Source organism: Lutra lutra, chromosome 9 (assembly GCF_902655055.1).
Source record: "Lutra lutra chromosome 9, mLutLut1.2, whole genome shotgun sequence".
NCBI lineage: Eukaryota > Metazoa > Chordata > Mammalia > Carnivora > Mustelidae > Lutra > Lutra lutra.
In genome coordinates, this window is record NC_062286.1 from 143,354,336 (window position 1) to 143,380,195 (window position 25,860).

General features: G+C 64.0%; 1 protein-coding gene across 1 annotated transcript; it reads right to left on the reverse strand.

Annotated features, from left to right (window-relative positions):
• Positions 1–7,378: 7,378 nt before the first annotated feature.
• On the reverse strand, positions 7,379–20,358 carry CHRNA4 (cholinergic receptor nicotinic alpha 4 subunit). Its single transcript, XM_047747147.1, has 6 exons — positions 20,107–20,358; positions 18,556–18,707; positions 15,743–15,787; positions 15,531–15,640; positions 10,870–12,238; positions 7,379–7,991 (listed from the first exon to the last, which is right to left on the reverse strand). Exons 1-6 carry the CDS (start codon positions 20,186–20,188, stop codon positions 7,866–7,868), a joined length of 1,884 nt encoding a protein of 627 aa, XP_047603103.1. The 5' UTR covers positions 20,189–20,358; the 3' UTR covers positions 7,379–7,865.
• Between the last annotated feature and the right edge of the window lie 5,502 nt (positions 20,359–25,860).

A 25,860-nucleotide genomic window follows, 5' to 3' on the forward strand; every position in this document is an offset into this window, starting at 1 on the left:
GGGTGGGGCGCCTTCCTTTGTACCATTTTCCGCACTCAGATAAACGGCATCGTGCTGGCCAAGGGGGGCTGCTCACTGCAGGGAGGGGTGTCCCTGGGGCCCGGAGCCCATCCCTGCCTGGGCAAGGCCAGGGCTCCCCACCCTGGGCCCTCAGAGAGAAGTGCCACCCTTCCATGGCCTTGAGGACCCCTGTCCCACCGTCTCCCTGTTACGTTGTGACTCCGTGCCCCAGGACACAACTTCTCAGCTGCATTCTGAGCTACGGTGGGTGGGGGGGGCTTCAAATGCAGCACCCAGCACCCCCGCCCCCGGCTGATTTGCCTCCTGGGCCCAGCCAGGTGTGGGGTTTGGACAGTCTCGGGGGCTCCTCACCTCCCTAAGCAGGCCATCTCTGACACCGGAGCAGCTGGCTCACCTCCCCATGGGGACCCTGACCGGCTGGCCCCATGCCTTGTCAGTGCCAGTGCCTCCCGCTCCCACCCAGCGGCCTGGATAGGGCAGCTGGTGCCATGCCCCACCCCAGCCATGTCCCACTTTTGCTCATGGAGAGACCTTCCCAGCAGAGGGTCTGGGGCCATACCTGCCACAGCCTGTCAACACCACCCCCTGTTCCTGGTGCTAGGGAGAGCTCAGGGCAGGCCTCCTTTAGATGCGGAGGCCAACAAAGGCTTCTGAGGGGACATTTGAGCAGAGACAGAAACAAGAGGGAAGTGGACGCTGGTAGAAGGCTCTAGCAGGGATGCAGTGTGGGAGGCCTAGACCACGGCACCCCCCAGGAATGGCGGGAGGACAGAGAAAGCGGAGCCTAGGGCCAGGGGCATGGTGGGGTGAGGTCTGGACCTCGACTTAGGAGGCTTCTGGGGCTTCTGAGCTTCTTACACAGTCTGTGGGTGAGACCTCAGGGACCTCCTCCGTGGTCCTGAGACAGAGATGATGAGGGCAGGCAGAGATCGGGGCTGGCTGCTGGCAGGAGGTTGAGCCCCGGGGTGAGAGGTCTGGGCGGGGGAGAGCAGGTTCTGAGGACAGAAGGGGGGACAGAAGTGTGGGGGCCGCCATCTCACAGTGAGTAGAAGCCATGGGGCCGGCTCCCCGGGTGTGAAGGCTCGGCCAGGCTCGGCCAGGCTTGGCCAGGGGGACCCTGTCGGGGTGGGGGGCAGATGCAGACTCCTGCCCTGGGCTGCTCGGTCCGGGAGGCAGGGGAGGGGGCGGCCTTGAGAGCCCAGGCAGGAGAGGGCACCGGCTTCCCACCCTGCCCGCCCTGATCTGCCGCGGCCCAGCTTGCTGCCTCCAACCCAGGTCGGTGGGCTGGAGACAGCGATCCTGCGCCCTCCGCTATGGCTGACTGCACGTGTCCACATGAGGCCACGGTAGCACCCAGAGCCTTCACACACGTGCGGGCACACGATCACCTTCCCACACAGGCGCTCAGGGACACAGACACGCGCGTGCCACACGGCCGCGGGGTCGGGGAGATGAAGCATTGGGGGGCCGAGAGGCCAACTGGGCCGACAGCGCGGCCTCCAGACCGCCACGCACACGTGTGCTCTCCCCCGTTCACCAGGAGTCACGGCGCCTTCAGAGAGGGGAGCGTGGACAGGAGCGCCACGGGGCCGGGACTCGCAGCAGTAAAGCAGGGGCAGTGCGCAGCCCGGTGCGAGGGCGCAAGACAAGAGGCCGGTGGCGGGGCGGTCTTGGACACCCGGGAACCCGGGCGGCACCATCCGTGGAGAGGCGTCTCCCGGGGCTCAGATGGGACGAAAAAGAGAGAATGTGAGTGTCAGTGTCGCACGGCGGGTCCCACGATGGTGGCAAGAGGACGAGGGCTGCGGAGCGCGGAAATCACGTCGTTTTAGAAATCAGAGAATTAGAGGAGATCTGAGACCTCGCACTGCAGGCTCGAAAACCAAATGGGATTGACGTTTAACATACACGCTTAGAGGGCGTCTGGGGGCTCAGCTGGTTACGCGTCTGTCGGTTTCAGCTCAGGTCATGCTCTCCGGGTCTCGAGATGGAGCCCCACGCCGGGCTCTGTGCTCAGCAGGGAGTCTGCTGCAGATTCCAGCCCCCCTCCCGCCCTCTCCCTCTGACCCTCCCCTCCCCTCTAAAAAAAAAACCCAAAAACCCTACACCCTTAGATTCTTTAATGCAAAACATGACAAAGACAATGGAAATACTCCTTAGAAGTCAGGTCAGCGTCAGAAGACAGGAGTGTAATGACCCGAAGTGTTGAAGAAAAAATACTCAAATTTTACATCCAGTGGAACCATCACTGACATCAATGGGTAAAAACATGCTCTGAGTCCACAGAGTCTCGGAAAGGGACAGGAGATCCTCTTTGGCATCCCAGCTGGGCGGGGCAGGAGAGTGACCTGAAATTAGATCCTATACGCAGGAAACCCCACAGTCACCGGAAGGCCTAATGAGATTTGCTACCGACTGAATAATGAAGCCCTCCACATGGACAAGTCACTACAATTCTAGATCCTTCCACGGTGGCTGGTGTGTAGCAGGGCAGGTTCCTGAAGACGCCCAAAGCGCTTGCTTTATTTGGTGGCGGGTGGCAGGACAGTAATTTATTAAACTCTTCAAACATATAAACCTTGGTCTTAAGTTGGGAGCAGCCACCAGGAGGGAAAAAGTAGAACATATAACCCTCAAGATTAGTCAGCGAGGTCAGGTTTTCTTTTCTGGGACGGGATAGAACAAGTAAACAGAGAAACCAGAGAAACAGCTCAAACAGATCCCAGTGTAGCAGAAATTACAATAAATAGAAGTGAGTTTAACTCATCAGAAGATGAGCTCTCCAAGTTGTGTTGAAAGGCAAAGCCCAGGGGCGCCTGGGTGGCTCAGTGGGTTAAGCCTCTGCCTTCAGCTCGGGTCATGATCTCAGGGTCCTGGGATCGAGTCCCACGTGGGGCTCCCTGCTTAGCGGGGAGCCTGCTTCTCCCTCTGCCTCTGCCGCTCCTGCTGGTGAGCTCACTCTCTCGTGCTCATTCTCTTTCTCTCTTGCAAATAAAATCTTTAAAACAATAAACTGAAACACAGAAACGAGAACACAGCTTTCCGGGAGGAAATACAGATGCGCATACAGCCTCGGGATGCGCAAATTTCTCAGAAAGGCTCCGCAAGTGAGAACTGCCGCTGGGGCAGTAATAAACCACCCTCTGTCAGACTTAACAGCTTTTCCTCAAGACACCACTAAGAAAATGAAAAATACAGTCACAGATGGGAAGAAATAGTAGCTCACTGAAAGAAAGCGGTACGTAATGAGAGACTCTATCCACGGTCAGCTGAGCGAGACGCAGCCGGGAGCCCAGCGCCGCGCAGCCTGAGAAGCAGACAGGAAGCGCGAGCTCCCCGGAGCGGCTCGCAGCCGTGTGACCGCAGCCAAGTGTCGCAGGGGGTGCCGCGGGGGTGCGGGGCGCCCGGCCAGCAAGTTTCTCAGCTCCTTATGAAGACAGGAGCATGCCTCCTGCGGCCCCGAAATTCTAGCTATTTGCCCCAAAGACATGAAACCGCGTCCACACAGACCCATGACTGAGTGTGCAAAGTGGCCCCACCCAGCACAGCAGAACGACCCAAACGTCCAGCAGTGAGCAAACACACAGCGGCGTGTCCGCGGACACGAGCCAAGGGCACACAGACTGTGGACAGGCGGCCGCCACACGCCGAGCCCAGGAGGCCATCCATCCGCAAAGGAGTAGCTTCTGTGTCCGCGAGGTTCTAGAACACGCGGAGCCACTGTAGCAGGGGCGGTCGTGGTGGTGTGTCCTGGGGCACGGCGGGGGGGGCAAACTGGGGTGACAACAACGCTGCATTGACTGTCCACACGGCGCCCACATCAGCAGGGACATGAGTCAGGTTAGCGGTTAAAGGTGGAAACACCCCTGAAGGAAGCTGACGGGCTATGTTGTTGTCGGGGAACGGGGTGTGCAACACACAGAACTCTGCCCGAGGTGGACGGGGGCGTGAGGTGAGGGGGCACCGGGCCGGTCCTCAGGAGGACGACAGCCCCAATGCGACAGCAGGGCGGAAGCCAACAAGCCCACAGCGGTTCTCAGCGATACCTGCTCAGGATCGGGAGGGAAAACAGACGGAAGGCCAGTGGTCTGCTGCACCCAGGCAGACCTCGCCCCTGACCGACCTGGCCGGCACTTCTGGAACATTCCCCACAGCCAGCCACACCTCCCTGTAAAGGATACATGGACCATGGGCCACGATCAACCACACGCTGGGCCCCAAAGAAGCGCATGTCACGGAAAAATCAAACTGCCCGCAATGGGGTTAAATCAGAGACCCGCGGTGAGCACTGGGGGCGGCCGGTTCACGCAGCCCGTGAGGCGCATCGGGAAGAGCCCTGCAGGCGGCACCGGCGGGAAGCCTGGGCATGGAGGGGCGGGAGGCAAAGGACAGGAGTGCACGCACACACTTCCCACCTCCGGGCAGTGGCTCCCACAGAAGCGCACAAACACCCCAAAACACACCCGGAGAAGTCCGCAGCAGAATTGTGTGTAACAGCCCCACACTGGAAACAGCCCAGAGGCCCAGCTGCAAAGGACGGATAAGCAAAGGCTGGGGGAACTGCACACAGGACGCTGTAGAACCACCGGGGCCTGCGGTGCCGGCTGTGTGCGGCACGCGGACAGAGCACGCACACGGGTGAGACTGGCGGACGGCCGCGGGCCGGGGGCCCAGGGTGCGGCACAGCCGGTCTGCGAGGGAAGGCTGGCCAAGCTGTGCGCTTGATGGGTGAGCCAGGGAGACAGACGGATGACCGGATGCGCCGGTAGGAGGCAGGGGATGGGCCCCCGCCGTCATCGGCTGAACCCCGGCTGAGCCCCACAGTCAGGGGCATGCAGGGCCGTCTGCTGCAGCGTTTTTACTCAGACTGAAAGGGGAGACTGTGGACTAGGAAGAACCGGGTCCCGGGACCATGTCAGGGTAAACGGTTACCGCCAGGGGAACGCACACCGGCATCATGAGCTTGTCCTGTGGGCGCTCAGGTGGGAAGCCGGTTCCACTTTGGGGGTTGCAAGGTCTCTGTGGAAGCAGCAGGCCTGCCGCCGTGGGCCATGGCCGGCGTGGCCCGCTGGGCTGGGTGTTGTCGAGGGTGGGGAACGCCGGAAATGAGTCCACTGGTGGCGGGGAGCCGAGCTGCGTGGTGACTTTGGGGCCTGGGCACCAGCTGACTCCCATATCGGAGGAGCCCGACCACAGTGCCCCGTGCCCATCTCCACTCACACAGGTGGCCCAGCGAGGCCACGGAGAGGCCAGTGCCACTGAAAGGAGGACCTGTGACTTCATTCCCACGCTGTGCCCCCCAGGGCCACAGGACAGGGTGAGAGGAAGGCCCAGACCATGGCCTTGCTGGGGCCTCTGGGGCAGGGCAGGGCGGATGGCTGGGGCCTGGCTCTGGGTGTGTGGGGCAGGGACTGGTGGCTCGGGGACGAGGAGAGCAGGGCATGCAGGGGTGGGGCCTGGCTTCGATCGAGAGGGGAGGCACACACCTGGCATGCTCCAGGAAAACACCCCCCCCCACCCCGGGACCTCCCTAGCTCTGGGGGCCGCCCCTCGCCAGGCCTGTAAGGCCCCCAAGATGTCCTAACATCCCAAGATACCGACCACAGAAACCAGGTTAACACGACAGGAAACGAGAGCATGTCCCACACAAAGACCAGGCGGCCCTCACGGCCACCGAGCCAGACCCCCGGGGGCTGGGAGCAAAGGTCATGGGCAAGGGACCCAGAAGCCCCCATGCTTCCGTTCGCGCAGACCGGGACGCCCCTTGGTGGCCTCCGTTGCCAGTTCGTGGGCAGATAAAAGACCAGGATGGGTCTTGGCGATGCCACCCCAGCGTTTTTACTCAGCACCTCCACCCCAGCAGGGAGGGTGGCAAGAGGGACCCGCCCCATAGGGCTCCCCCCACGCCCCCGACCACCAGAACAGGCCAGGCGGGCTCCCTGGGAACCGTGGCATCCGTGTGCGCACTGGGGTCCTGGGTCCTCGGTGTCTTGTCGTCAGCCTCACTGACATGGTCACGTGGAAGTGTTGCCTCGGTGGGAACAGAGTCCTGGAGGCAAATCTGAGACCGTGACTGTGGCTCGCCTGGCGTGAGGGGAGCACGGCACTGAGGGATCCTGTGTGGAACTTCTGACGTGGTGTTCTCCGTCTTAGAGCACAGTAACCAAAACCAAGAATGGGACCGGAGAGAGTCTTGGCGCCAGCCGCTTGGTGTTCTCTCCCGACCTGGAAAACAGCATCCACGCTGGGCCAGCACCGGGGGCCTCCCCGTGGCCACAGCACGGCTGGACCCACTTGCGTAAAGACTGGGCACTTACATCTGAATCTGTCTCCTGCCCGCCACGCAGGGACGGCTGCCCCAGGACGCAGCTACAGGTCACAGCAGGCCCAATGGGGCCCCAAAAGCCTGGACTTAGACCCTGGGTCTCTGCATCCCACTCCTGAGCACGGGGACCGGCCAGGCCCTGGTCGGGGTCCTGTGTCACAGACGGGGGCCCCAGGGGAGGGGGAGGGCACCCTACTGCCCTGACTCTCGTCCACCCCAGCGTCGCTGCCGACAGGCACCAGCAATCGGGCCAGGCAGCGGCTAGGCCCACCAGGTACTCGGTCACTCTGCGCTCCCCTCTCCTGACCCGGGCAGCTCCTATCTGCCCCGCGGCACCCCTAAAGTAAAGGGCTCTGGGGAGGCGGGATTTTGACTGTCAGTAGGGGCACAGGCTCCTTAGCCTCCTGGGCCTTATCCTCTGTGAACGTCGTCCTTACCCCCTTCCCTGGCGCTTGCGGCCCAGGGGCTCTGAAGATTCAGGGAGAACCCGGGGGGGCAGCACATGCCCACCCCCACACCACCCCCAGGAGCACGGGGACACTGTGAGGGTTGCCTCGCAGAGGATGACACCAGGTCCCCCAGGCCGGAGCCCCAGGCCTCCTGGGCTGTGCTGGTCCCCCACCTGCACGCCAGCCCCAGGGACCACACTCCAGGGAGCCCCGGAGTCAGCCTGGCTGAGCCTCCCCAGACACCCCTCACATGTCGACCACGTCTGTGCTTTAGACAGGGTGTCCCAAGGGGTCCCACGGGAGGTCAGGGAGAACCTGGACAAGGGCCAGAGCCCCTGGTCTGGGTGCTGCTCCGGGGCCCAGACGAACTCCCAGTGCCTGCTGGGACTCAGGACATCCCAGGACCTCAGCAAGACAGACGTCCAGACTCCCTGGGGCCAAGGGTGCCCTCACCGTGGGGGCACTTGTCTGTGGACTCCGCTGCCAGCAGGCCCAGCACAACACCGTCCTCAAGCCCTCAGGCACAAGCCTTGCACTAACATGAATTTACCCAGAAGAAAACGAAACAAGAAAATTCCCGCTTGGGCCCACCCTGGCAAGTGAGCGTTGAGTCTGCAGCCCGCCGGAGGGTGCCTCCACGATCCCACAGGGACGAGGGGCATGCGGGGCTGAGCGGGGCCGGAGGTCATGGCCCTGGGATGGGTGGGACCACCAGGCCTCCTCCTGAGTGGTCAGACGCATGTCCTGGCAGGAAGCCGATGTGTCACCACGCTCCAGATAAACTTTAATAAGACGCGGACGGTGACCCTGCCCTCCAGGCGAGAACAGGCATTTACCCGCTGTCCTTTCTGGCCTGGCTGCCCCCCTGGACGTCTCAGCACGACCCTGTCAGTACCAGCTCCCCCAGAGGCGGCGGCCCTTCCCAAGGCCATCTTGCAGTCGACAGAAAACACGGGGACGATTTGGCAAATGGCAGGAGAATGTAGGAGTCCCTCGGACGGCCAGGCACAGGCCCCGGCGAGAGGCCCAGGGGTGTCGTGGGCATCCCGCAGGTGCCAGGGCCCTCCCTGCTAGATCATGCCGGCCAGCCAGGGTGGCAGGAAGAGGCCCGCGGTGCCCAGCAAGCAGACGATGATGAACACCCAGAGGAAGATGCGGTCGATGACCATGGCCACGTACTTCCAGTCCTCCTTCACCTGCAAACACAGACATGCGTGCTCACGCCTGGCCCACTGCCCTTGGGCCTCCAGGCCACGAACACCTTCCAGAACATGAAGCTTCCTGGGGCAGGTTCTTCGTGACCCCCTCGATGCCAAGGCCGCCATGCGAGGTGACCACCTGCCCCAAGGTGCCCGGCAGGAGGGGCTCAGACACGTGACCTCTGAGCGCTGCCCCAGGGTCAACACCCTCTAAGGGTGGGGCAGCAGCAAAGCTACCGCGAGAGGCTTGCAAGGACCCCCAGTGCCAGGGAGGGGGAAACGGAGAGGGACTGTGGGGACAGGGGTTCTGGGCTGCTTCCCAGGGACGTCCGCTCTCGCTTCACTAAGCTGGGTGACACGGGCCGTCAAACATACCCTCATGCAGGTGAGGACTGAGGGCCCAGACGGGGCGGCCACCCCTCGGCTATTCAGGGCCAGGACCATCCTGGAGGGGACGTCACAGCGGACGGCACCCAGGCAGCGACGGCTGAGGCCCCACTGCCCTCTGCTCCTGCCCACCCTGCCCCAGGGCCAGATCTCACAGGCCAGCTGCCGTCCTGGGTCAGCGGGATCTCTTAGCTCTGTCCTTGAAGCCCCTCAAGGCAGCCACAGACCCGGGCGCAGAGGGCTGACTCCAAGTGGCAGAGCTGCCAGGAGCACAGGGCCCCTCGGCAGGGGTGCGGAAGAGGTCCCGGCTGGAGGTGGGGGCCTGCACCCCAAGGCCAGAGGGCGGGCGGGGCCCATGTCCCCTGTGCTCACCCGCCTGAAGAAAGGCATTGGGTCCATCCACATGTAGATGGGGACCCCACGGGACAGGGCAGCAGGGGACAGCTTCAGTAACGCATCCCAGCTCCCAGCCCAGGCCGGCCACACTGCCGTCCCATCTCCCCACCCCACTCCTCTGCCACCCCCAGGGCACAGGCTCGGCGTGGAGGCTGTGGCCACTAGCTCGTTCTGGGTGGGCAGCCCGTCCATGTCTGAGGGACAGGAAAGGGTGTGGCCCCAGGCTCTGGCCAGCCGGGCACCGAGGCAGGACGGCCGAGGCGGGGGCAAGCCCAGCGCGCCCGGGTGGGGGTGTCAAGGGTACAGAGGGCTTTCCACTGCCATTCTCTGCTCTGATTTCCCAAGTACTCAGAGGCACCCTGATGGTTTTAAACGGTTTTAAACCAAACCGAAACTGGGGAGCGAACAAGGTCACTTATAAATAAAAAGTCCCTCCAGGACCCTTCGTTCCAGGAAGGCTGAGCAGTGGCCCGCGGCCTCTTTCCCCGCTTCGTCTTTGATCCCCCTGGGCGCGTCCCCCATCCTGAGGATGAAAGGCCTCGTGGACAAAGCCGCCCAGAGCATCCAAGGTCCACCCGCGTCAAGGCAGCTGGGCCCCCCAGAGCCTGGCGTCACTCCGAAGCCAGAACCAGGTCGCGGTGGTCCATCACGCCATGCAGACAAGCGTGGGGCTGGCACCCCACCGGACAGGTGCGCACGGCCACCAGAGCCCATCAGGACTCTGCACACCCCTAAGGGCATTTGTCCCTCCTCAGCGGGCCTCAGACCTACATGTCGAATCAGGGACCCGTCTGCTGTGGCTAAATGGTGTCCCAGGAGCAGGGTCTCCCAGGCAGAAGCTTCCGGAAACCTCCCGAATGGCTTCCCAGCCTGAGATTCCACAGGGGGTCCTACTCTCAGGGGTGTGTTGCACGGGCCCAGGGCCCCCTTCCCGTCCAGGGCTCGCTCAGCCACAGGCCCAGTGGTCCTGGGGCCACACGTGTCCCCCCACGTAATCAGGGGCCATGACCCGAGGTGCAGGCAGGGACGAGGAGGAGCCGTGTCCACAGCAGCAGCAGCAGTGGGCATCACCGGGCAGGACACAGCAGGCAAGGGCAAGGTCAATGCCACAGGACAGCTGCCAGGCCCAGGCTGCCAGCAAGAGATGGCCCCGCAGACTGAGGAGGGCAGACAGCCCCCACCCCCACTTCTGCCCGTGCTCTGACCTGAGGGTCCCCCGTCAGCCTGGACCCTGATAGACGCCCCTCCCTCCCTCCTGGCTCCATGGGGACCTGAGTGTCCGCCAAGTCTGCACTGGGAATCCTGGCCCTCGGGGCCCCCATCCCCACCACAACCCCGTGATCGGCAAGCAAACATCAGCAGAAGGAAGGAAGACATTCCCTTAGTGGCAGGCAGTCCCCGGGCCCTCTGCCCACTGTCTGGTGACCTTTCCTCCAGGAACCGGGAAGAACAGGAGCTCCTGTCTCAGCCTTTAGGACTAACACTCAGCAGGGAGATTGGGGACACTGTCCGGGCTCCTTTGATCCCTGCTGGTGACTGAGAAGCCCCCACAGGAGGACCGGCTCCCGGGTCCCAGGTCCCTGAGGCTAGGCAAGCATTACTGCCCAGACACCCACCACTCCCTGTTCCTTCTCCCTGCTTGACAGATGCAGGGCTGTGCCCCAAACCCCAACCCTCCCCTCCCCATCAGGCCTCCTTTCAGTCCCTCTTACTACCCTTCCGCTCCTGCACCGGGGCCCAGCGCCCCCCAGGCCCCCCGCCAGAGGCCCACTCCTGGCCCCACTCCTGGGCCTTCCCAGGGGCCAGCAGTAGGGCCCAGACTTCTCGGGCAAGGCCTCCCTGCCGCCTGTGGGCTCCTGCCTCCCAGACGACACAGAGGACACCCCTGTGGTACGCTCTCACTCGCCACTCGGGCCGCCTGCCAGAACCAGGCGCTCGGGCAGAGAGCGCGGGGGTGGGACGGGGCTGCGTGCCCCGCGGAGCTCAGCGGCCCAGGTCTGGGGCCTGGGTTCTGGATTTTTCATCAGCTACTCCGTCCTCCGCGGAGGGAAGGGGGTGGCCAGAGCGTGCCCAGCCGCGGGCAGAAACTCACCGAGAAGTCCGTGTCCTCGGCTTTCAGATGGTCAGCAATGTACTGGACGCCCTCCACCGCCCGCGTCAGGGCCGGAGACAGGGGCAGGTGCCGGACCGGCACTCGGGTGCCACAGGCTTTGTGCACGGCATTTGGGGACGGCTCCTTCCTGCACCTGCACCTGCACGGAGACGGCTGGTCTGGGGGCGGGAGCTCGGCGGTGCTGGCCTTCGGGAAGGCGGGGGAGCTGGTCATGGGGCCCCCGGCCGGGGAGGCAGCCTCGTCTTGGGGAGCACAGCCCTGGATGCTCCAAGACCGGCATCGAACGCCGCCCTCTACCCTTTCAGCCGCGCTGGACACGTGCTGGACGCTCAGGGACCGGGCTTCGGTGAGCCCCGGGGCCCGGGTGCTGGCGGGTGGGTGGCAGGAGTTGGGCGAGGGACAGGGGCTCCCGGGGTCAGCCTCCGAGGGCTGCGGCGCAGGGACCCGGTCTGAGGGCGACGTGCAGGTCGGCTGGGGCTCGGCCGGCTCGTCCCGGGGGCTGCGGAAGGACGCGGAGCGCGAGGGGCCCCGGCTCCGCTCTCCGCCCATGACGCCGGGCTCCCCCTCGGGCTCGGGCCAGAAGCCGGGGGGGCTGGCCACCTTGTGCATGGACTCGATGAGCCGCCTGCAGTTGTCCTTGACCACGGACGGCCGCTTCATGAGCAGCAGGCGGGGCACCACGTCCAGGAAGACCCGGCGCACCCAGGTGGGCATGGTGTGCGTGCGCGGGGAGCGGTGGTGCACGTTGAGCACGAAGACGGTGATGACGATGGACAGCGTGACGAAGACCATCGTGAACAGTAGGTACTCGCCAATGAGCGGGATGACCAGCGAGGTGGACGGGATGATCTCGGTGATGAGCAGGAGAAACACGGTGAGCGACAGCAGCACGGAGATGCAGAGCGTGATCTTCTCACCACACTCGGATGGCAGGTAGAAGACCAGCACGGTGAGGCAGGAGATGAGCAGGCAGGGCACGATGAGGTTGATGGTGTAGAAGAGTGGCAGGCGGCGGATGACAAAGGCATAGGTGATGTCGGGGTACACCTCCGCGCAGCACTCGTACTTGCGCGTGTTGTAGGTGCCCACCGCGTCCACGATGACCCACTCGCCGCTCTCCCACAGGTCCAGCTGGTCCACACGGCTGTGCATGCTCACCAGGTCGATCTTGGCCTTGTCGTACGTCCAGGAGCCGAACTTCATGGTGCAGTTCTGCTGGTCGAACGGGAAGAAGGTGACGTCGATGCTGCACGAGCTCTTGTAGATGGCGGGGGGCGTCCACTGGACCCGCCCGTCGTGGAAGAGGTGGGCCTTGGTCAGGTGGGTGATCGCGAAGTCCCCATCCGCACTGTGCGGGGAGAGAGGGGCGTGAGATCCACCAGAACCGCGACCCGGCGCTCCGGCGCGTCTGGCCTCACGGGTGAGCAGAGAGGGGCAGGCGGCCCGGCCGGGCACCGGGCACATCACTCATCTGCCTTAGCTTAGGGCGCCTACCCTGCGGGACGTGTGGCTGGGAGGACCTCGGAGCGGCCCACGCCGGGCCTGACACGCATGCTTCTTGGTGACGATGGCCATCACCCGGCGGGTACGGCAGGGACTAGGGTTCTGCACCTGCCAGCACCAGGGAGAGGGGCACCAGGTCCGTCTCGGTCCTGCAGCTGTGTGCCGTCCGTGCTGGGAGTGAGCGGGCCGCCTAGAGGGGATCATGTCCCTGCAGGGGTCCCAGGTCAGAGAGCTCCTCTCTGTGGTGTGAAGGCAAGTGGGGCCTGATCCTAAAGAACAGAGGCCCACACTCTCCTGCCCCTGGGCCCATAGCAGAGGGCGGAGGGGACGGACGGTCCCAGCTCCCACTCAAACCCTGCACAGATCCGCACACAGGCGAACTGAGGGCCAAGCAGCCCCCACTGGGTCCATCACTGCACACCTGGCCGTCCTCACCCTAAGGACAAGGGCACGGGCGTGACACTGGCTGCCAGGCACCACACCACGAAACTCTGCAAGGCCTCCTGGGACCAAGCCGAGTCCCCTGCAGGTGACCCTGGGGGACAGGCCAAACGGGGTGAGGGCCTGCCCAGCCACTGTCTCCTGCCAAGAACGGGGTGTGCCAATACCACTGAGCACGTTAGTGCTTTCTCTCCGTTACCCCAACTCATAGGCACGAATGCCCCTTCCTGCCCAGGTGAGGACCCCAGGCCGCCTGAGCAGGAGGGGACAGGGCCCACCCCTGGCCATCTGTCCTCCAGCCTTGCCCTCAGCCTCAAGAGTGTTGGCACCTGTCCATGGCCGGCAGGTGAAAGAATGAGGAGCCCCTGGCCTCAAAGTCAGGGTGGCCCGGGCTGTCCTCCCTCAGCAACCTCGATCTACAGCCCAGAGCCCTGTCCTCGGAGGCGCCAAGCACACATGCAAACACGGCTCAGAAACACTCTGCAGGCAGGTTTGAGGCTCTGGTCAGCCGCAGGAGCCCGGGTGGTCCTGACCCCCCAGGAAGTGCAGGGAATGTTCCAGAAGTTCACGGAAAGCAGCCCCAGGGCTGGGAATGTGTGTCAGACCTCGGGGTTTTGATGCTCACAAACAGGGTCCAAGTCTTCTCCCGGTGCACAGCCCACGGCCCCGCATGGCTGGGCACAACCCCACCCCGTGCCCCCAGCCTGGGGGCTGCTGTGTCCTTGCCCGGCGCAGATCTGGCTCAGATCCCAGAGCCCCCCCAGGAGGACGTCCCCCTTGGGACATAGGGTCTGGACCTGCGGGCAGACGCGGTCCCCGTGGGCAGACTCTCACTTCCACGGCCCAGGTCTCGAGGAGGCAGAGACTCTCAGAAGGCAGCTGAGCAGGGTCCCAACTCCTCCCCTAACCCGGCCTCGGGTCCCCCAGCTGTGAAGGGCACAGCCCCGTGCAGGGGAGAGGAAGCACTGCCCCACATCCCACCCCATGTCCCACCTCCAGGAAGCCACGGGGCTCCGGACGGATGTTGGGACCCAACAGTCAGATGGTGAGCACGCTCTGGCCTCGCCCCATGGCACTGTGGCCCCAGCAGAGCAGAGCAGCGGGCCCCATGAATCCCCATCCGTGTGGGGGAGAGGCCTCCGCTCCAAATGCCACCATGGAGAAGCCCCCAAGTGGACAACACAGCCTCCCAGGCAGGGCTCCCCAAAGCTATCAGAAAAGCTGCCCCCCATCTCCGCCCTCGCCCAGTAGCCCAGGCGGACCACCTGCCCACTCCAGGGCACACCGCCCTGGCCAGCATCAGCCACCCCGCGGCCCCATCCTGAAAGAGCCTCTATGCCAACCACAGCCCCACAGAGAGGCCGGGGTCCTCCTCCCCTCCCCTGGGACCTGGAAGAGGAGAGAGGAGAGACTTTAAGGCAGCGGCCCCGATCTCCCGGGCCGCAGTCCTAGGGGGTCTGCACAGCAATCCCCAGAGCTGCTTTTCAGCTGGCACCATCCTGCCCAGGGAGGACAGAGCTGTCCCCACAACACGAACGCTCCCCTGGGTCCCAGGAAGCGGACAACACGTTCTCTGAATCAAACAGCCCCGGACACGAGCTCGGTGGGGTCATGGGGAGCCGGGTGCGGACCCCAGGAAGGCCAGGGCGGCCAGGGAACCCCAGGCTGGTGGCTCAGTTGGGGCTGGCTGTGGAGAGCAGGGATCCTGCCCCGCGGGCAGAGCAGCAGCACCGGTTCCCGCTCACGGAGTCGACCCCCCCCTAATGCATCCCTGAACACCGTCAAGCTCTTCCCGCTGCCATTACTGGAATCAATTAAGTTGGAAGAGGAGCCCAATCGTCCTTAATCAAATAGCAACGTTTTATAGGTCAGGCCCAGTGCCTGGGGCCCTGGAAGGGGCTTTGTACCAGAGCCCATCGGGGTCTGGCAGTGGGGAGGGCAGGGGTCCGCAGGGAGCTAAGTGCTTCCCTTCACTTCATCTGTAAATACTGTGGGAGCTGCAGCACGGCTGAGCCTAAGACTGGGAATCCGCTGCCCAGCTGGGACCCGGCAGTGACGTGGGGACACAGGAGGATGTCAGGCTGCCCTGGGCTCAGGAGCCCCCAGCAAGGGTCCCGGCTAAGGACGCTGGGACCCTGATCTCTGCCACCGCCAAGCCTTGCAAACACTGGCTTCCAGCACAGTGATGGTGTCCATGAGCAGATCTAGGGCGGTGTCCGGCCCCAGAGGCTGCTGGCTCGGGACTGTGATGGCATCGGGGCTGGGGAGGGGCCGAGCGCCCAGGAGCAGAGGCACGAAAGGGCCAAGGGCAGCGGGCAGGAATGGGGCAGGAATGGGGCGAAGAGTCTGGGGGCTTCCTGCCCAGTCAGGGGCTGATCCCGAAAACACAAGAGCTGCTCTAGGCCCAGGTCCCCTTGCCCCTGGGGGGAGAGGGACTGATGCCTGCACGGGGCTGGCTGGTCCAAGTGGGGACAGACCCACGCTGCACCCGGGGCCCCTGTCCCCCGCTTTGCTCACACCCTGGACCCTCCGCCCCCGCCTCTGTTCCCTCCTCTGCCTCCCAGAGGCTTCAGCACTGGCTCCCAAGGACAGGCACACACAGGCCCCTACCTCCTGCTCACGTCCGGACCCCCTGGGTCACTCACACCTGGACACAGGTGCCCGCCGCCCCTGCCCGCTGACCACCCGGGGCTCACTTGTTGTAGAGGACAATGTCCGGCCGCCAGATGAGCTCAGAGGGAATGCGGATGGAGGTGACATTCTCGTAGTCCGCGGGGTCCCAACGCAGCTTATAGTCATGCCATTCCTGGGCCAGGAAGGGAGGAGGAAGCCACAGCCGGTGAGTGAGGGCGAGGAGGGCACGCAGCAGGGGGAGGACCCAGGGGTGGCGGACTCCCCTCTCACTCACCTGCTTCACCCACACATTGGTTGTCATCATCTGGTTCTTCTCATCCTAGGACACAAAGGAGAAGGACAGCTATGACCTCCTGGGGGACAGACTTGTGTTTGAACATGTGTGTGCGCATGTATGTGTCTCTCCCTGGCTCTCTCTTGGCCCTGAGTTCCCTTGCCCACGAAGACAGGCCTGAGATGGACATGGGGAGCAGGTAACCTCAGGGAGGAGAGAGGACCTCATCCCCAGAGGCAACCAAGGCCAGGGTGGTCAGCCTGAGGGTATTAGATGGGGACATGGCCCCTGAACCTCTCCTGAAGGAGCCTGGGGACAAAGCTGGTCTGACTTGGCAGGTGGCCAGCGCCAGGTGTGTGGGATGTCCGGGGGCTCCCAGGCTGCTAGAGGAGAACCTCCTCCCGGGTCCCCCGCCAACCTGCGTCGACCCTCCCGGCTGGTCACAGCAACCTGTCCACAGGCTTGCGCAGGTATGCACAAGGTCCCACTCACTCCCTAGGCTGGGGACTGACTGCCCTTTTAGGACCAGGGTCTCAGCACCTTGAGATGGACAGGTAAGGGGCTGGAACAGGGGAGGTGGGAGCAGGAGACCTAGCTGGTTCCATCCCAAGGTCACTGTATGTTCACCTGTCCGGTGAGGAGGCTGGACCATGCACCCCGTGAAGCCCTTTCCAGCCACCATCCCCAGCCCCACCCCACCTCCTTTCTCCCCTACTGGTTCACGAGGACAGGCCAGCTGACATTTCCCCTGGGAACCCAAACAGACAGGTCCCCTGGGCAGTCAGCCGGCAGGACGTGCTGGAGCCTTTTGGAGAAGGGCACCACATTCCAGGCGGGGACACAGGGGTCTGTGGGGACAGGAAGACCCAGCGTCCTCACATCCCACCAGCCTCTGGGAGCCACAGCCACAGCCCAGCTCCCCGGCACCGTCTTGAGAGGGGGCACGCCTCCGTGCACGCTTTGCCTACGGTTTGGGGAGGAGCCCTGAGCCACGGACGGGAAGGCTTCCTCAGAGTGCAGGCTGCCCGTGGGGTCCAGCAGGCGGGGCCCTGCCCCTGAGGAGAGGGGAGCTAGACAGGGCTGGGGGTAGGGTCTGACCCCGACGTGGCCTAGCCTTTCCCCTCAGCCACCCCGGACCAGGAACACACAGGCCATTGGCAAAACCCACTGAAGCCAAAGACATCCACGGGGTCCTCGAGCAGGGGGGACCCTGTGCCAACACTGGGTCAGGGAGGCGTTCGTGCCCCAAAGGCACAGGCCTGGGCACCTCCCCTCCTGCCTCCCCCAGGAGACGAGCTGCCCATCGGCTAATTCAGGGAGAGGGAACCAGGCTTCTCGCCGCCGCCAGGCACTGCCCTTGGTCCTGCTCTCCCCTGGCCACTGAGGGCGGGCCAACCCCCAAAGGATGCCAAGGAGTAAACATGACCTGAGCTGGCCCTGCGGCTGGTGCTGGACACACAGTGACCTCCGCGACTCAGTCCTGCCCCATGTTGCTTGCCCACCACACCCCTGCCGGCCACAGCCTTTCCCTGCCCCCTCCAACCCCACCCCTGCCTCCCCAGGCTCAGAATGAGCTTTGAGGGGCAGGGCCCAGGAAGCCCCAGGACGCCTCGGGCTCCCCTGCCTGTGTGAGCTCACACATGGGAACACGCCCCCCGACAGTGAGCCCCGGAGAGGGAAGGGCAGAGCGCAGACCGGGCACGCGGCTCCTTCTGCCCAGACACATGGCTACCAACCTCAGACCACTACCCAGGACATCAGCAGGGGCCCTCGTCTGCACATACGTGTGTGCAGGCGTGTCCGGGGCCAAATGCTGAGCCTGGGAGCCTCTCTCCCCCACCCGCTGTGGCCCCAGGGCCTTGGGCATGGCCCTCATCATGGCACCAGAGCCTATGTGCTCCCAGCCTCAGCCTCCTGGGCCAATGGGTCGTGCGGGCATGTCCGGCAGTGAGCAATCCTGAGAAGCCCAGGAAGGCCAGACAGTGTGCTGATGCGGACCCCTGCAGACCCCCAGGGCTGCCACTGCACACCTCTGCTCCCAAGCCTCCAGGAGCACTGGGAGTGCTTGAGGGGACAACCCAAGGCCCGGTTCCAGGACACCTGAAGGTGACCGAGGACAGAGGAGACTGACCAGTGCCCCCATGCACATATGTCCCTCCCACCTCCCAAAGCTCCCCCGAAGCTTTCCCTCGGACCTGACAGCACATTTCACAGGGGGAAACTCCGGGGGTCACGGGCAGTGGCTGTGTGCAGCAGCGTCTGGCATCTGGGCCCCCACACCCCATCCCGGGCAGCTCCCCCACTCCTAAAGCAGACTCAAGCCTGGGATCCTGGCAGGGGAGCGAGGTGGGCATTTGGAGAGATCTACAGCCCCCCACAGTCGGATGAATTCCACCTCCCTCCCAGCCACCAGGGCTGACTGGACCCTAGTGTGGACGACTTGGGCCCTCCCCCACCCAGCAGGCCTGGGACCTCCTCACAGGCATGAACCAAGCTCCCGAGGCCCCTCCTGGCCCGGCCAAAGCTGGGACTCCAAGGGTCTTGGGACCCCACAGAGGCATTTTCGGCTCTTTGCTCCTGAAGGAGACAACCCTCACCTGGTGAAAATCTGGCATCTGGGTTTTCCCACGGGGGCGGCCTCCCTGTCCTCTGGGCTCTGGGAGGGCCGATGGCAGCCTCCCCACCCCTCCAGGCTCCCCCAGCTCTGCAGCCTGCCCCCCGATGGGGCCTGCTCCCTCCAGTAGGAGCCTCTGAGGCTGTGTGTGTCATGGGCCAAGGCTCAGAGCTCCCCGCTCCCCACCCTGGGCACCTACCACATCAATGAGCTGGGCGATGGACAGCCCGAAGTGGACCAGAACCACATCCGAGATGTTGGCCACGGGCCGGGACCACTTGTTGTAGCCGGAGAAGAGGGTCTTCAGCAGCCGCTCCTCAGCGTGGGCCCGCGCCTCCACCGGGCTGCTTGCTGTGGGGACAGGAAGCTGTGCGGCTCAGGAGCGGAGGGCGCAGTCCTCCAGGCTGCCCCCTCAGGCCTCCCACCAGGTCCTGGTCTCCTCCAGTTCCAGCCACCTCAGGACATTTGCACATCCAGCCCCACTTCTGGCCTCGGTTTCTCTCCTACCCTCTGGGTCGAAGTGTAGCTTTCTCAGGGAAGCCTTCCCAGACCCCTCAGGCACTGAACCCCAAACAAAAACAAAGGGTAAGAGCTGGCTGCGGAGGCTTTGTCTCCAACACCCACTGAGCTCCAGAAACCTCGCCTCAACGCACAAGGTGAAGGTAACCCGAAGAACTCCGGGACAGCAGGACAGCTCCGGGACAGCAGGACAGCCGCGTAGGCTGTCCTGGGGATGGAGAGCTGGCTCCCCACGGCTGCCAGCGCCCTGAGTTCTCACCAGACCCTGCTGACTCCAGCACCCTGGGGCCGTGGACAGACGGCCTTCCAGGCCTTCCATGAGTCAAGGGTGACCCCCTGCCAAACGCACGCTCTGCTTACTGAGGAGGGGCCGCTCGGATCCCGCCCCGCCCCATCGAGCAGTCTGTGGGTCGAGGGCCTCTGTCTCCCCTACGCCCCTGCACTGGGCTCACTGTATCATAAGGGGACTTGGGGAGGGAACAAGGGGCCCGCTGCCTGCATGCAGCTCAGTCCTGCTCGCCTGTATGTCCTAGACCGAATGTTGCGAGAGGATTCACAGCACCCTGGGGTCAGTCTTAGACCTCTCCTCTCAGGGACCCTTCACTCTGAGTCCACAGACCCCCCCCCCCAACCTTATTCTTCCTGGCGGGTTTCACCGGGAAGGGTTAGCCCACTCCCCACCCGGGAGGCCAGGGGCTGCAATTCCCTCCCCAACCTATGAACAGCTGGGTGGCCGCCCAGGGGGTGGGGGAGGGGAGGTCGAGGGGGTTAAGACTTCTCCTGTCCCAGTGAGTCTGGGGGAGCAGAAAAGGTGTAGATGGGGCACGGCCAAGGGCGGAAGTCACCCCTCTGCTCCCCCAAACCAGAAGCAGGCGCGGGGGTGTCTGCAGGGAAATTTGGCCGGTGGATAAAGACAGAGATAGGTGGGCCCCGCCTCTCTCTACCCAAGTTGGAGCTTCTGGGTCCAGCTCCCAAAACAGCAGCCCCCCACCCCCACCCCTTCCCAAACCCCGGTCCCGCATTCGCAGGCGAGTTAACTCCTTCCTTGCCCCGCTCAGTCCGCACCGCAGGACAGCCTTTGCGTATGGGGTGGGGGAGCCTCCGCGGCTGCCCCGTTGCGCGCACCCGCGGCTCGGGACCGCAGCCAGGAGCCTCCCCTCCTCTGGCTCCGGAGGTCCAAATCCTCCCTGAACTGGACGAAAGGGGGCCCGTCTAGCGCCCCGAAACTTACCGGGTAGGAAGCCGGCCCCCAGCAGCAGCAGCAGCGGCGGCAGCAGCGGCGGCGGCGGCGCCCCGGGGCCCCCGAGCTCCATGGCGCACCGAGCCGGCTCTAGACGCGGGCGGCTCCCGTCTCCGCCGCGCCCCCGCTCCCAGGCCCGCGCGCGCCCAACTTCATGCTCCCGCGGCGCGCGGGCCGCTCCGTCCACTGGGCCTGGTTCCGCCGCTCCTCCCGCGGGGCGCGGCGGCGGCGACCCAGCCGGGAGCTCGGGGCTGTGGGCTCCACGGCGCGGCCCCGCCCGGACCTGCCCGCCTCCAGCCGGCGAGGAGGAGACGGAGGAGGGAGAAGGGGAGGAGGGGAAGAGGGGAGGAGGGGAAAGCGGGCGAGGACGTGAAGGGAGGAGGGCGGGTCGGGCGGGGGGCAGACCGCCAGCCGGGAGGGGGCGCGGAGGTTGCGCTCGGCCGGCGCCGGGGTAAAGTTTCCCTCGTCCTCCCCGGGGCTGGGGACGAGCCCGAGCCAGGGGTGGGGGCCCGTAGTCACTGCGTACGACTGGGGGATCCTGGTGCCGGCTGGTTTTCGGAGCACGACACACTGACCTCCACCCCCGTCCCCAGTCCTGGCGCCCCACCGCCTGCCTGGATGAGGACCGCGCACCCAGGGACCCCCGGCGGCCCGCACGCGCCTGGTTAACTCCATCAGCCCCGCCCCGCTCCGCAGTTGGGAAATCACTAGCCCCTCGTCTTCTTCCCCCGCGAGGCGTTCCGGAAAGACCACCCTCTACCAGCCTGTCCCCCGCGGACCGTTAAGCGTCCAGCGGGGAGCCCAAGCGTCGCGGCCGGCCCTCCCCGGGAGAGAACCCTAAAGCCCCCGCCCCGGACGCAGCGGCTCTGCTGCGTCCGCTCCGGCCTGGAACGCGCGGGAGACTGAGAGGGGGCGGAGGCGGAGGGTCTCGGCCCGGCCGACTGGACAACCAAGCGCCCAGTGGCGCCGTGGACGCCTCATGTCCGCCGCAACTGGGATGCCTGGCGCGACCGTGCTCGGTGCCCTGGCAGGGGCTCTGCCCCGGGTGGGTCAAGGTGGCCGCTGACCCCGCAGCAGGGGCTCCGAGGAGGGCTGGGAGTGGCCGCTTTGTGCTCGCAACCCCAGTCTGCAGTGAGAGGAGGGCTGCGCAGAAACGCACCCGCGGCCATCCGGGCACCGGGTTTCCAGAGCCCCCACGCGGGGACTTCGGGCCGGGGTGGGAGCGGAGAAGACGCTGCAGACTTCACTGAGCTCCCCGGCCTAGTGCGCGCCCTTGAAGGGGCAGAACGTGGGTCTGGAGCCCCCTGCCTCTCTCGCCACCCGGACAGACCCCGGGGATGCTCCGGGGTGACAGGCATCAGTCCCAAGGGCCCCTGACCCCTCCCCATTTCTCTCAACCCATACCCCCTCCCAATCTCCCCAGAGCCCCTCCCAACTGACCTCCACTCCCCCATCTCTCCTGCCCCGCCCCCATCACCCTCTGCCCCCTCCCCTCCCCTTCTCTCCTGTCCCCGCCTCCATCGCCCTCTGCCCCCCCCATCTCTCCTGCACCCACTCCCCCCACCCCCGCCCACCTGCCCTCTGGCTCCAGGTTGAGCTCTGCACACCTCCTACACCTGCTTTGAGACCTCCAGGGGCTTCTCTCACTGCTGTCCTACCACCAGAGCTTTCAGAATGCTAGGCCCTGGCCCTGAGCCAGTCGGGGCAGGAACGAGGGCTCTGCTCTCGGGCAGCACCCCTTTAACTGGGCTCTTGTTTTCCCTGCATGCGGTGAGGACGTGCTTGCACAGAGAGGTCAGGTCATGTGCCCAAGGTCACGCAGCAGGGAGGGGGGGTTCCAGTCCAGCCCACCTGGCTTCAGGCCTAGAGCGGAGCGTGTCCCAGGACTGGCCTGTGTCCCTACAGAGGTGGCCTCCTGGTGGCACCCCCGTGGTCTGCCATTTCCTGGAGCCCCGAGAAGCCTGCCCTCTGGGAAACCTGGCCTGCCCAGCCCAGCACATGGTTCTCCTTCCAACGACCCCCACAGACCCAGTCCTGTTTCCACAGGCAGGACCCTCACCCCTCCGTCCTCCCTCCCACGCCCCCAGCAGTGCCAGACTCCGGATTCCTCTGGTGTTTACTGGGCCCTTCCCCAAGCAGCTCTGGGTGAAGCACTAGAAGGCCCCCAAGGGACCGGAGAGCTGGATGACCCGGAAGCCGGTGAACAGGCCTGGCCTATCACTAGCTCCTTGCAAAGGAGGGAGGAAGGCACCTCGGCAGACCCCCTGTCTCACTAGGACCAAGAAAAGCCATCTCCTCCCCCAGGACACAGGCCACAGGAGGCTGAGACCCTGCAGGGGCCTCCCCTCTCAGAGAAGGGCCCAGGGAGGGTGACGAGCTCTGATGGATGGGAGAAACAGCCTGAAGCCCCTGTTTTTACCTCTGGTGTTAAGAAACCCCTGTTCTGTGCTGTCCCAAAACAAGTCAAGCCGCACCTTGCTTGACAATCTCCACGTGATTCTATACTCCTTTGTTCGCAACAGAGGCCAGCCATGCTCTGGGTCCTTCTGGAAGCCTCTTCCAACTATCTCAGCAACCCTATGAAGCAGAGGTCATCATTACACTCCTTTGGCCACCTAGGAAGGTATCACTAGCTGGTGAAGTGTCCTTTCCTCCTGCCATTATCCTGCGGCAAACATGACAGCTCTGGGGATGAGGAGGCTCCCTCAAGGCTCAGCATTTAGTTCACTCCTCTGGCCTCGGTAGGTAGAGTTGGGCGCTCCCGCGACTGTCAGGCTGGGGTCAGATGAGAAGGAGGTGCACAGGGGCCTGGACCAATCCACGAAGGCTTCCTGGAAGAAGGAGCCTGCAGGAATGTAGGCCCAAGGACTCATGAGGAGGGTCCAGCCAGGCCCCCAGCCCCCAGCAAGTGCTTGGAGCTGACCTGGCATCCTGGCCTGCAGTGGGGGCTGGAATAGCCATGGGGGTGGGGGCTGGGGGGGGTGACACACTTGTTCAGGGAGAGAAGCCCTTGGCTCTCAGCAGAGCCTGCAGAGCTCCCAGGTAAGTTAGCTCTACCTTCTGTTGCCCTTCACCTTGGCGGGCTCGAGTGGCCGAGATAGTGGCTCCTATGGCCATTCCCATGGGCAAATTCCTCCAGAGAGCCTAGCAGAGGCCGGCAGGCCTGTCTCTCCCCGTGCTTAGGGCCAGGCTCTGGCGGACGTGGCCCTGTGGCTGGCGTGCTCATGCTCACACACATCTGTCCAACCTCATTTGGCTTTCCCTGCAGATTTGCTAATGCAGCAAGATTAATCGGGTCTAACTCATTAATTTGCAAGGCCCTCCCTCCCCCCCGCACCCCACTGGAAAGCACTCTTGTGGGAGCCTAGAAATCATCATCGTAGCTGCCGCTGAATTAGACTCTAACTCCAGCCTCCAGACCCCTCCCTCCAGCTGCTCCCCAGACTGCTGTCTCCGTGGAAAGGAAAAGCCCCAATTCACAAACAAATGAGACCAGCTTCAGAAGAGTCCAGTTCCCCCCCCCACCCCCCCACCCCCGCCAAGTCCCATAGCCTTTGTGACAGGAGCCCTGTGTCCTCTGAGGGTGATCCCTGGTGGGGGCCAAGGGGAGGAAGGAACAGGCTCCTCGGAGACCCCTCCCCAGATGCATCCCCAGCCAGTGTCGCGCCAACAATAGGGGTTGCTGCTAGCCGAAGTGGAAGGTCATCTCCGCAGAAGCAGCCTGTGCCCCTCCCTCCCGTGGCCTCTCTGCTCTCCACCCTGTCCCAAGGACATTTCCATGGCAACCAGTTGGTGCCGTAAACAGGGATTTGAATTAAAGGTGGGAGATTCAGCTGGATCCCAGGTCCCAGCAGCACTGAGAAAGAGGCTGCAAGGACTCACGGTGGGGGCAGGGGGCCCATCAGCACCAGGACCCAGCAGGGTTCCAGAAGCCCCTGTGAGGAGGGGGCAGCGCTGGCTCAGCCCAGATGCAGGGGTCCTGCATGTACTCCCACGACCCTAGGGGACCTCCAAACTGTCACTGGCCACACGCTGACCTGCCCACGCCCCGGTTCACCCAGCAACACCGCACACTATGTCCCTCCAGTCTCTTCTGCAGTTGACAACCACAGGCCCTTCAAGACCCAGATACTCTTGAGGAAGGGGGCACATGAAAAGTGGGGTCAGTGCTCCACTGGAAAAGAACATTTCTGGGGTGTTTTCCCTCACTCCCCCGCACTCTACCCCAAAGCCAGGCCTTGTTTCTCTCCCTAGGTCTCCTCACCACCAGAAAGCTTATCGTACCTTGTACGTGGGTCTCACTCCACCCTGCATCTCTGCCACCAAAGTGAGTTCAGAGGGAGGCTGTAGGCTTTGTGCACAGTGTCTGGCTTTTAGTAGGAGCTGGTAAACATGTCGAAGGCATGGGTGAGTGAATGAATGAATGAATGGTTGGATGGATGGATGGACGGACGGACAGATGGTGGATGGATGGATGGGTGAGTTGATGGATGGATGGGTGGGTGGATGGATGGATGGATGGACAGATGGATAGTGGTGGATGGATGGACGGATGGATGGATGGATGGACAGACGGACAGATGGTGGATGATGGATGGGGGGGGTGGATGGGCGTTTAGATACCTGTCAAAGGGCATAAGGGAAGCCAGGCCCAGGGTGGGGCCCTATTGTACCACCCTTCAACCCCACCCTACTCTGGACCCTGCACACTCAGACTGAGAGGATCTGGGTGTGTGGGGTTGGTCCTGGGCTTCCGGGCACGTGATATCTGGGAGGGAGGGATGATCAGGCAGGAGCAAGGACTGAGACCTGCAGACGGTTCAGAGCCAGCCCTGTCACCTCATTGATTTTCCTATCGTCCGTCAGGAGCGGATCAGGATTTAGTGGCTCTCACTCCACAGGGCCTGGCACCTTGCCCTGCCCTTCCTCAAGTCGGAGGTCATGCCGGCCCCTGGCTGCCCCTGAAGTACTCCTCTCAGTCAGTCCTGCCTATGGGACCCTCCCTCAGATGCACAGTGGACCCTGCCCCGCCAGAGCCCCAGGTTGGCCCTGGCTGACTTTTCCCTGGGGCTACTAGAAGGACCCTGGTCTGGCCTTGGTATTGAATCTCCCATCAGGAGCCCTGGTCCATCACACACCACCAGTGAGGCCCTGAGGGAATGCTGTGTCCAGTCCCCAGGCCCTGCTGTGTCCAGTCCGCAGGCCATGCTGAGCACTGCAGGAAGACAAGAATCCTCCTGGGCCGGAGGGCTCCAGGTGCCTGCCTCCCTGCTGGCTTCCTGCTCTCAGCACCACAGACAGCTCTGCGGCTGCCGCCTCACACAGGAAGGCTTCCAGATGGGCCAAAGCCCTTCTCTGTCCCCAACCGCAGATGCTTGCAACCAGACATAAGAGACACCGTTGCTGGCCCCCTGAAGGCCACACACATGCTAGCTGGTGGGCAGCGCTGAGGGAGAGCATGGCCAGGAGGCCCCAATTTCTTCTGAGCATCACAGTTTAAAGACCCCAAAATGTTTTCCTCGGAGGAGAGGAGTGGGCAGTAGCAGAGGAAGACCGGCCCCTCCCCAAAACATGTACACTCACCCTGAGCTCTGGATCTGAATCATGGACAAGCCAAGCTGCTCCGGGACTGGGACCTGCTGCTCTAGCACATTCCCCTGATCCCTCACCTCGGGTGTCCCAGAGCTGGGTCACTTTGCAGATCCAGCCTGAGTGGGGCTCAGGCCTGCTCCCCTACCTTCAAGA

What these genes read in the sequence shown, in the direction of transcription:
- CHRNA4 (XM_047747147.1), bottom strand. Translation starts at nt 20,188, where the DNA reads ATGGAGCTCGGGGGCCCCGGGGCGCCGCCGCCGCCGCTGCTGCCGCCG. An exon ending in CCAATGTGTGGGTGAAGCAG is followed by an intron (nt 15,641 to 15,742) that starts GTGAGTGAGAGG and finishes TTCCTGGCCCAG; the next exon opens with GAATGGCATGACTATAAGCT. An exon ending in GACATTGTCCTCTACAACAA is followed by an intron (nt 12,239 to 15,530) that starts GTGAGCCCCGGG and finishes CTCCCCGCACAG; the next exon opens with TGCGGATGGGGACTTCGCGA.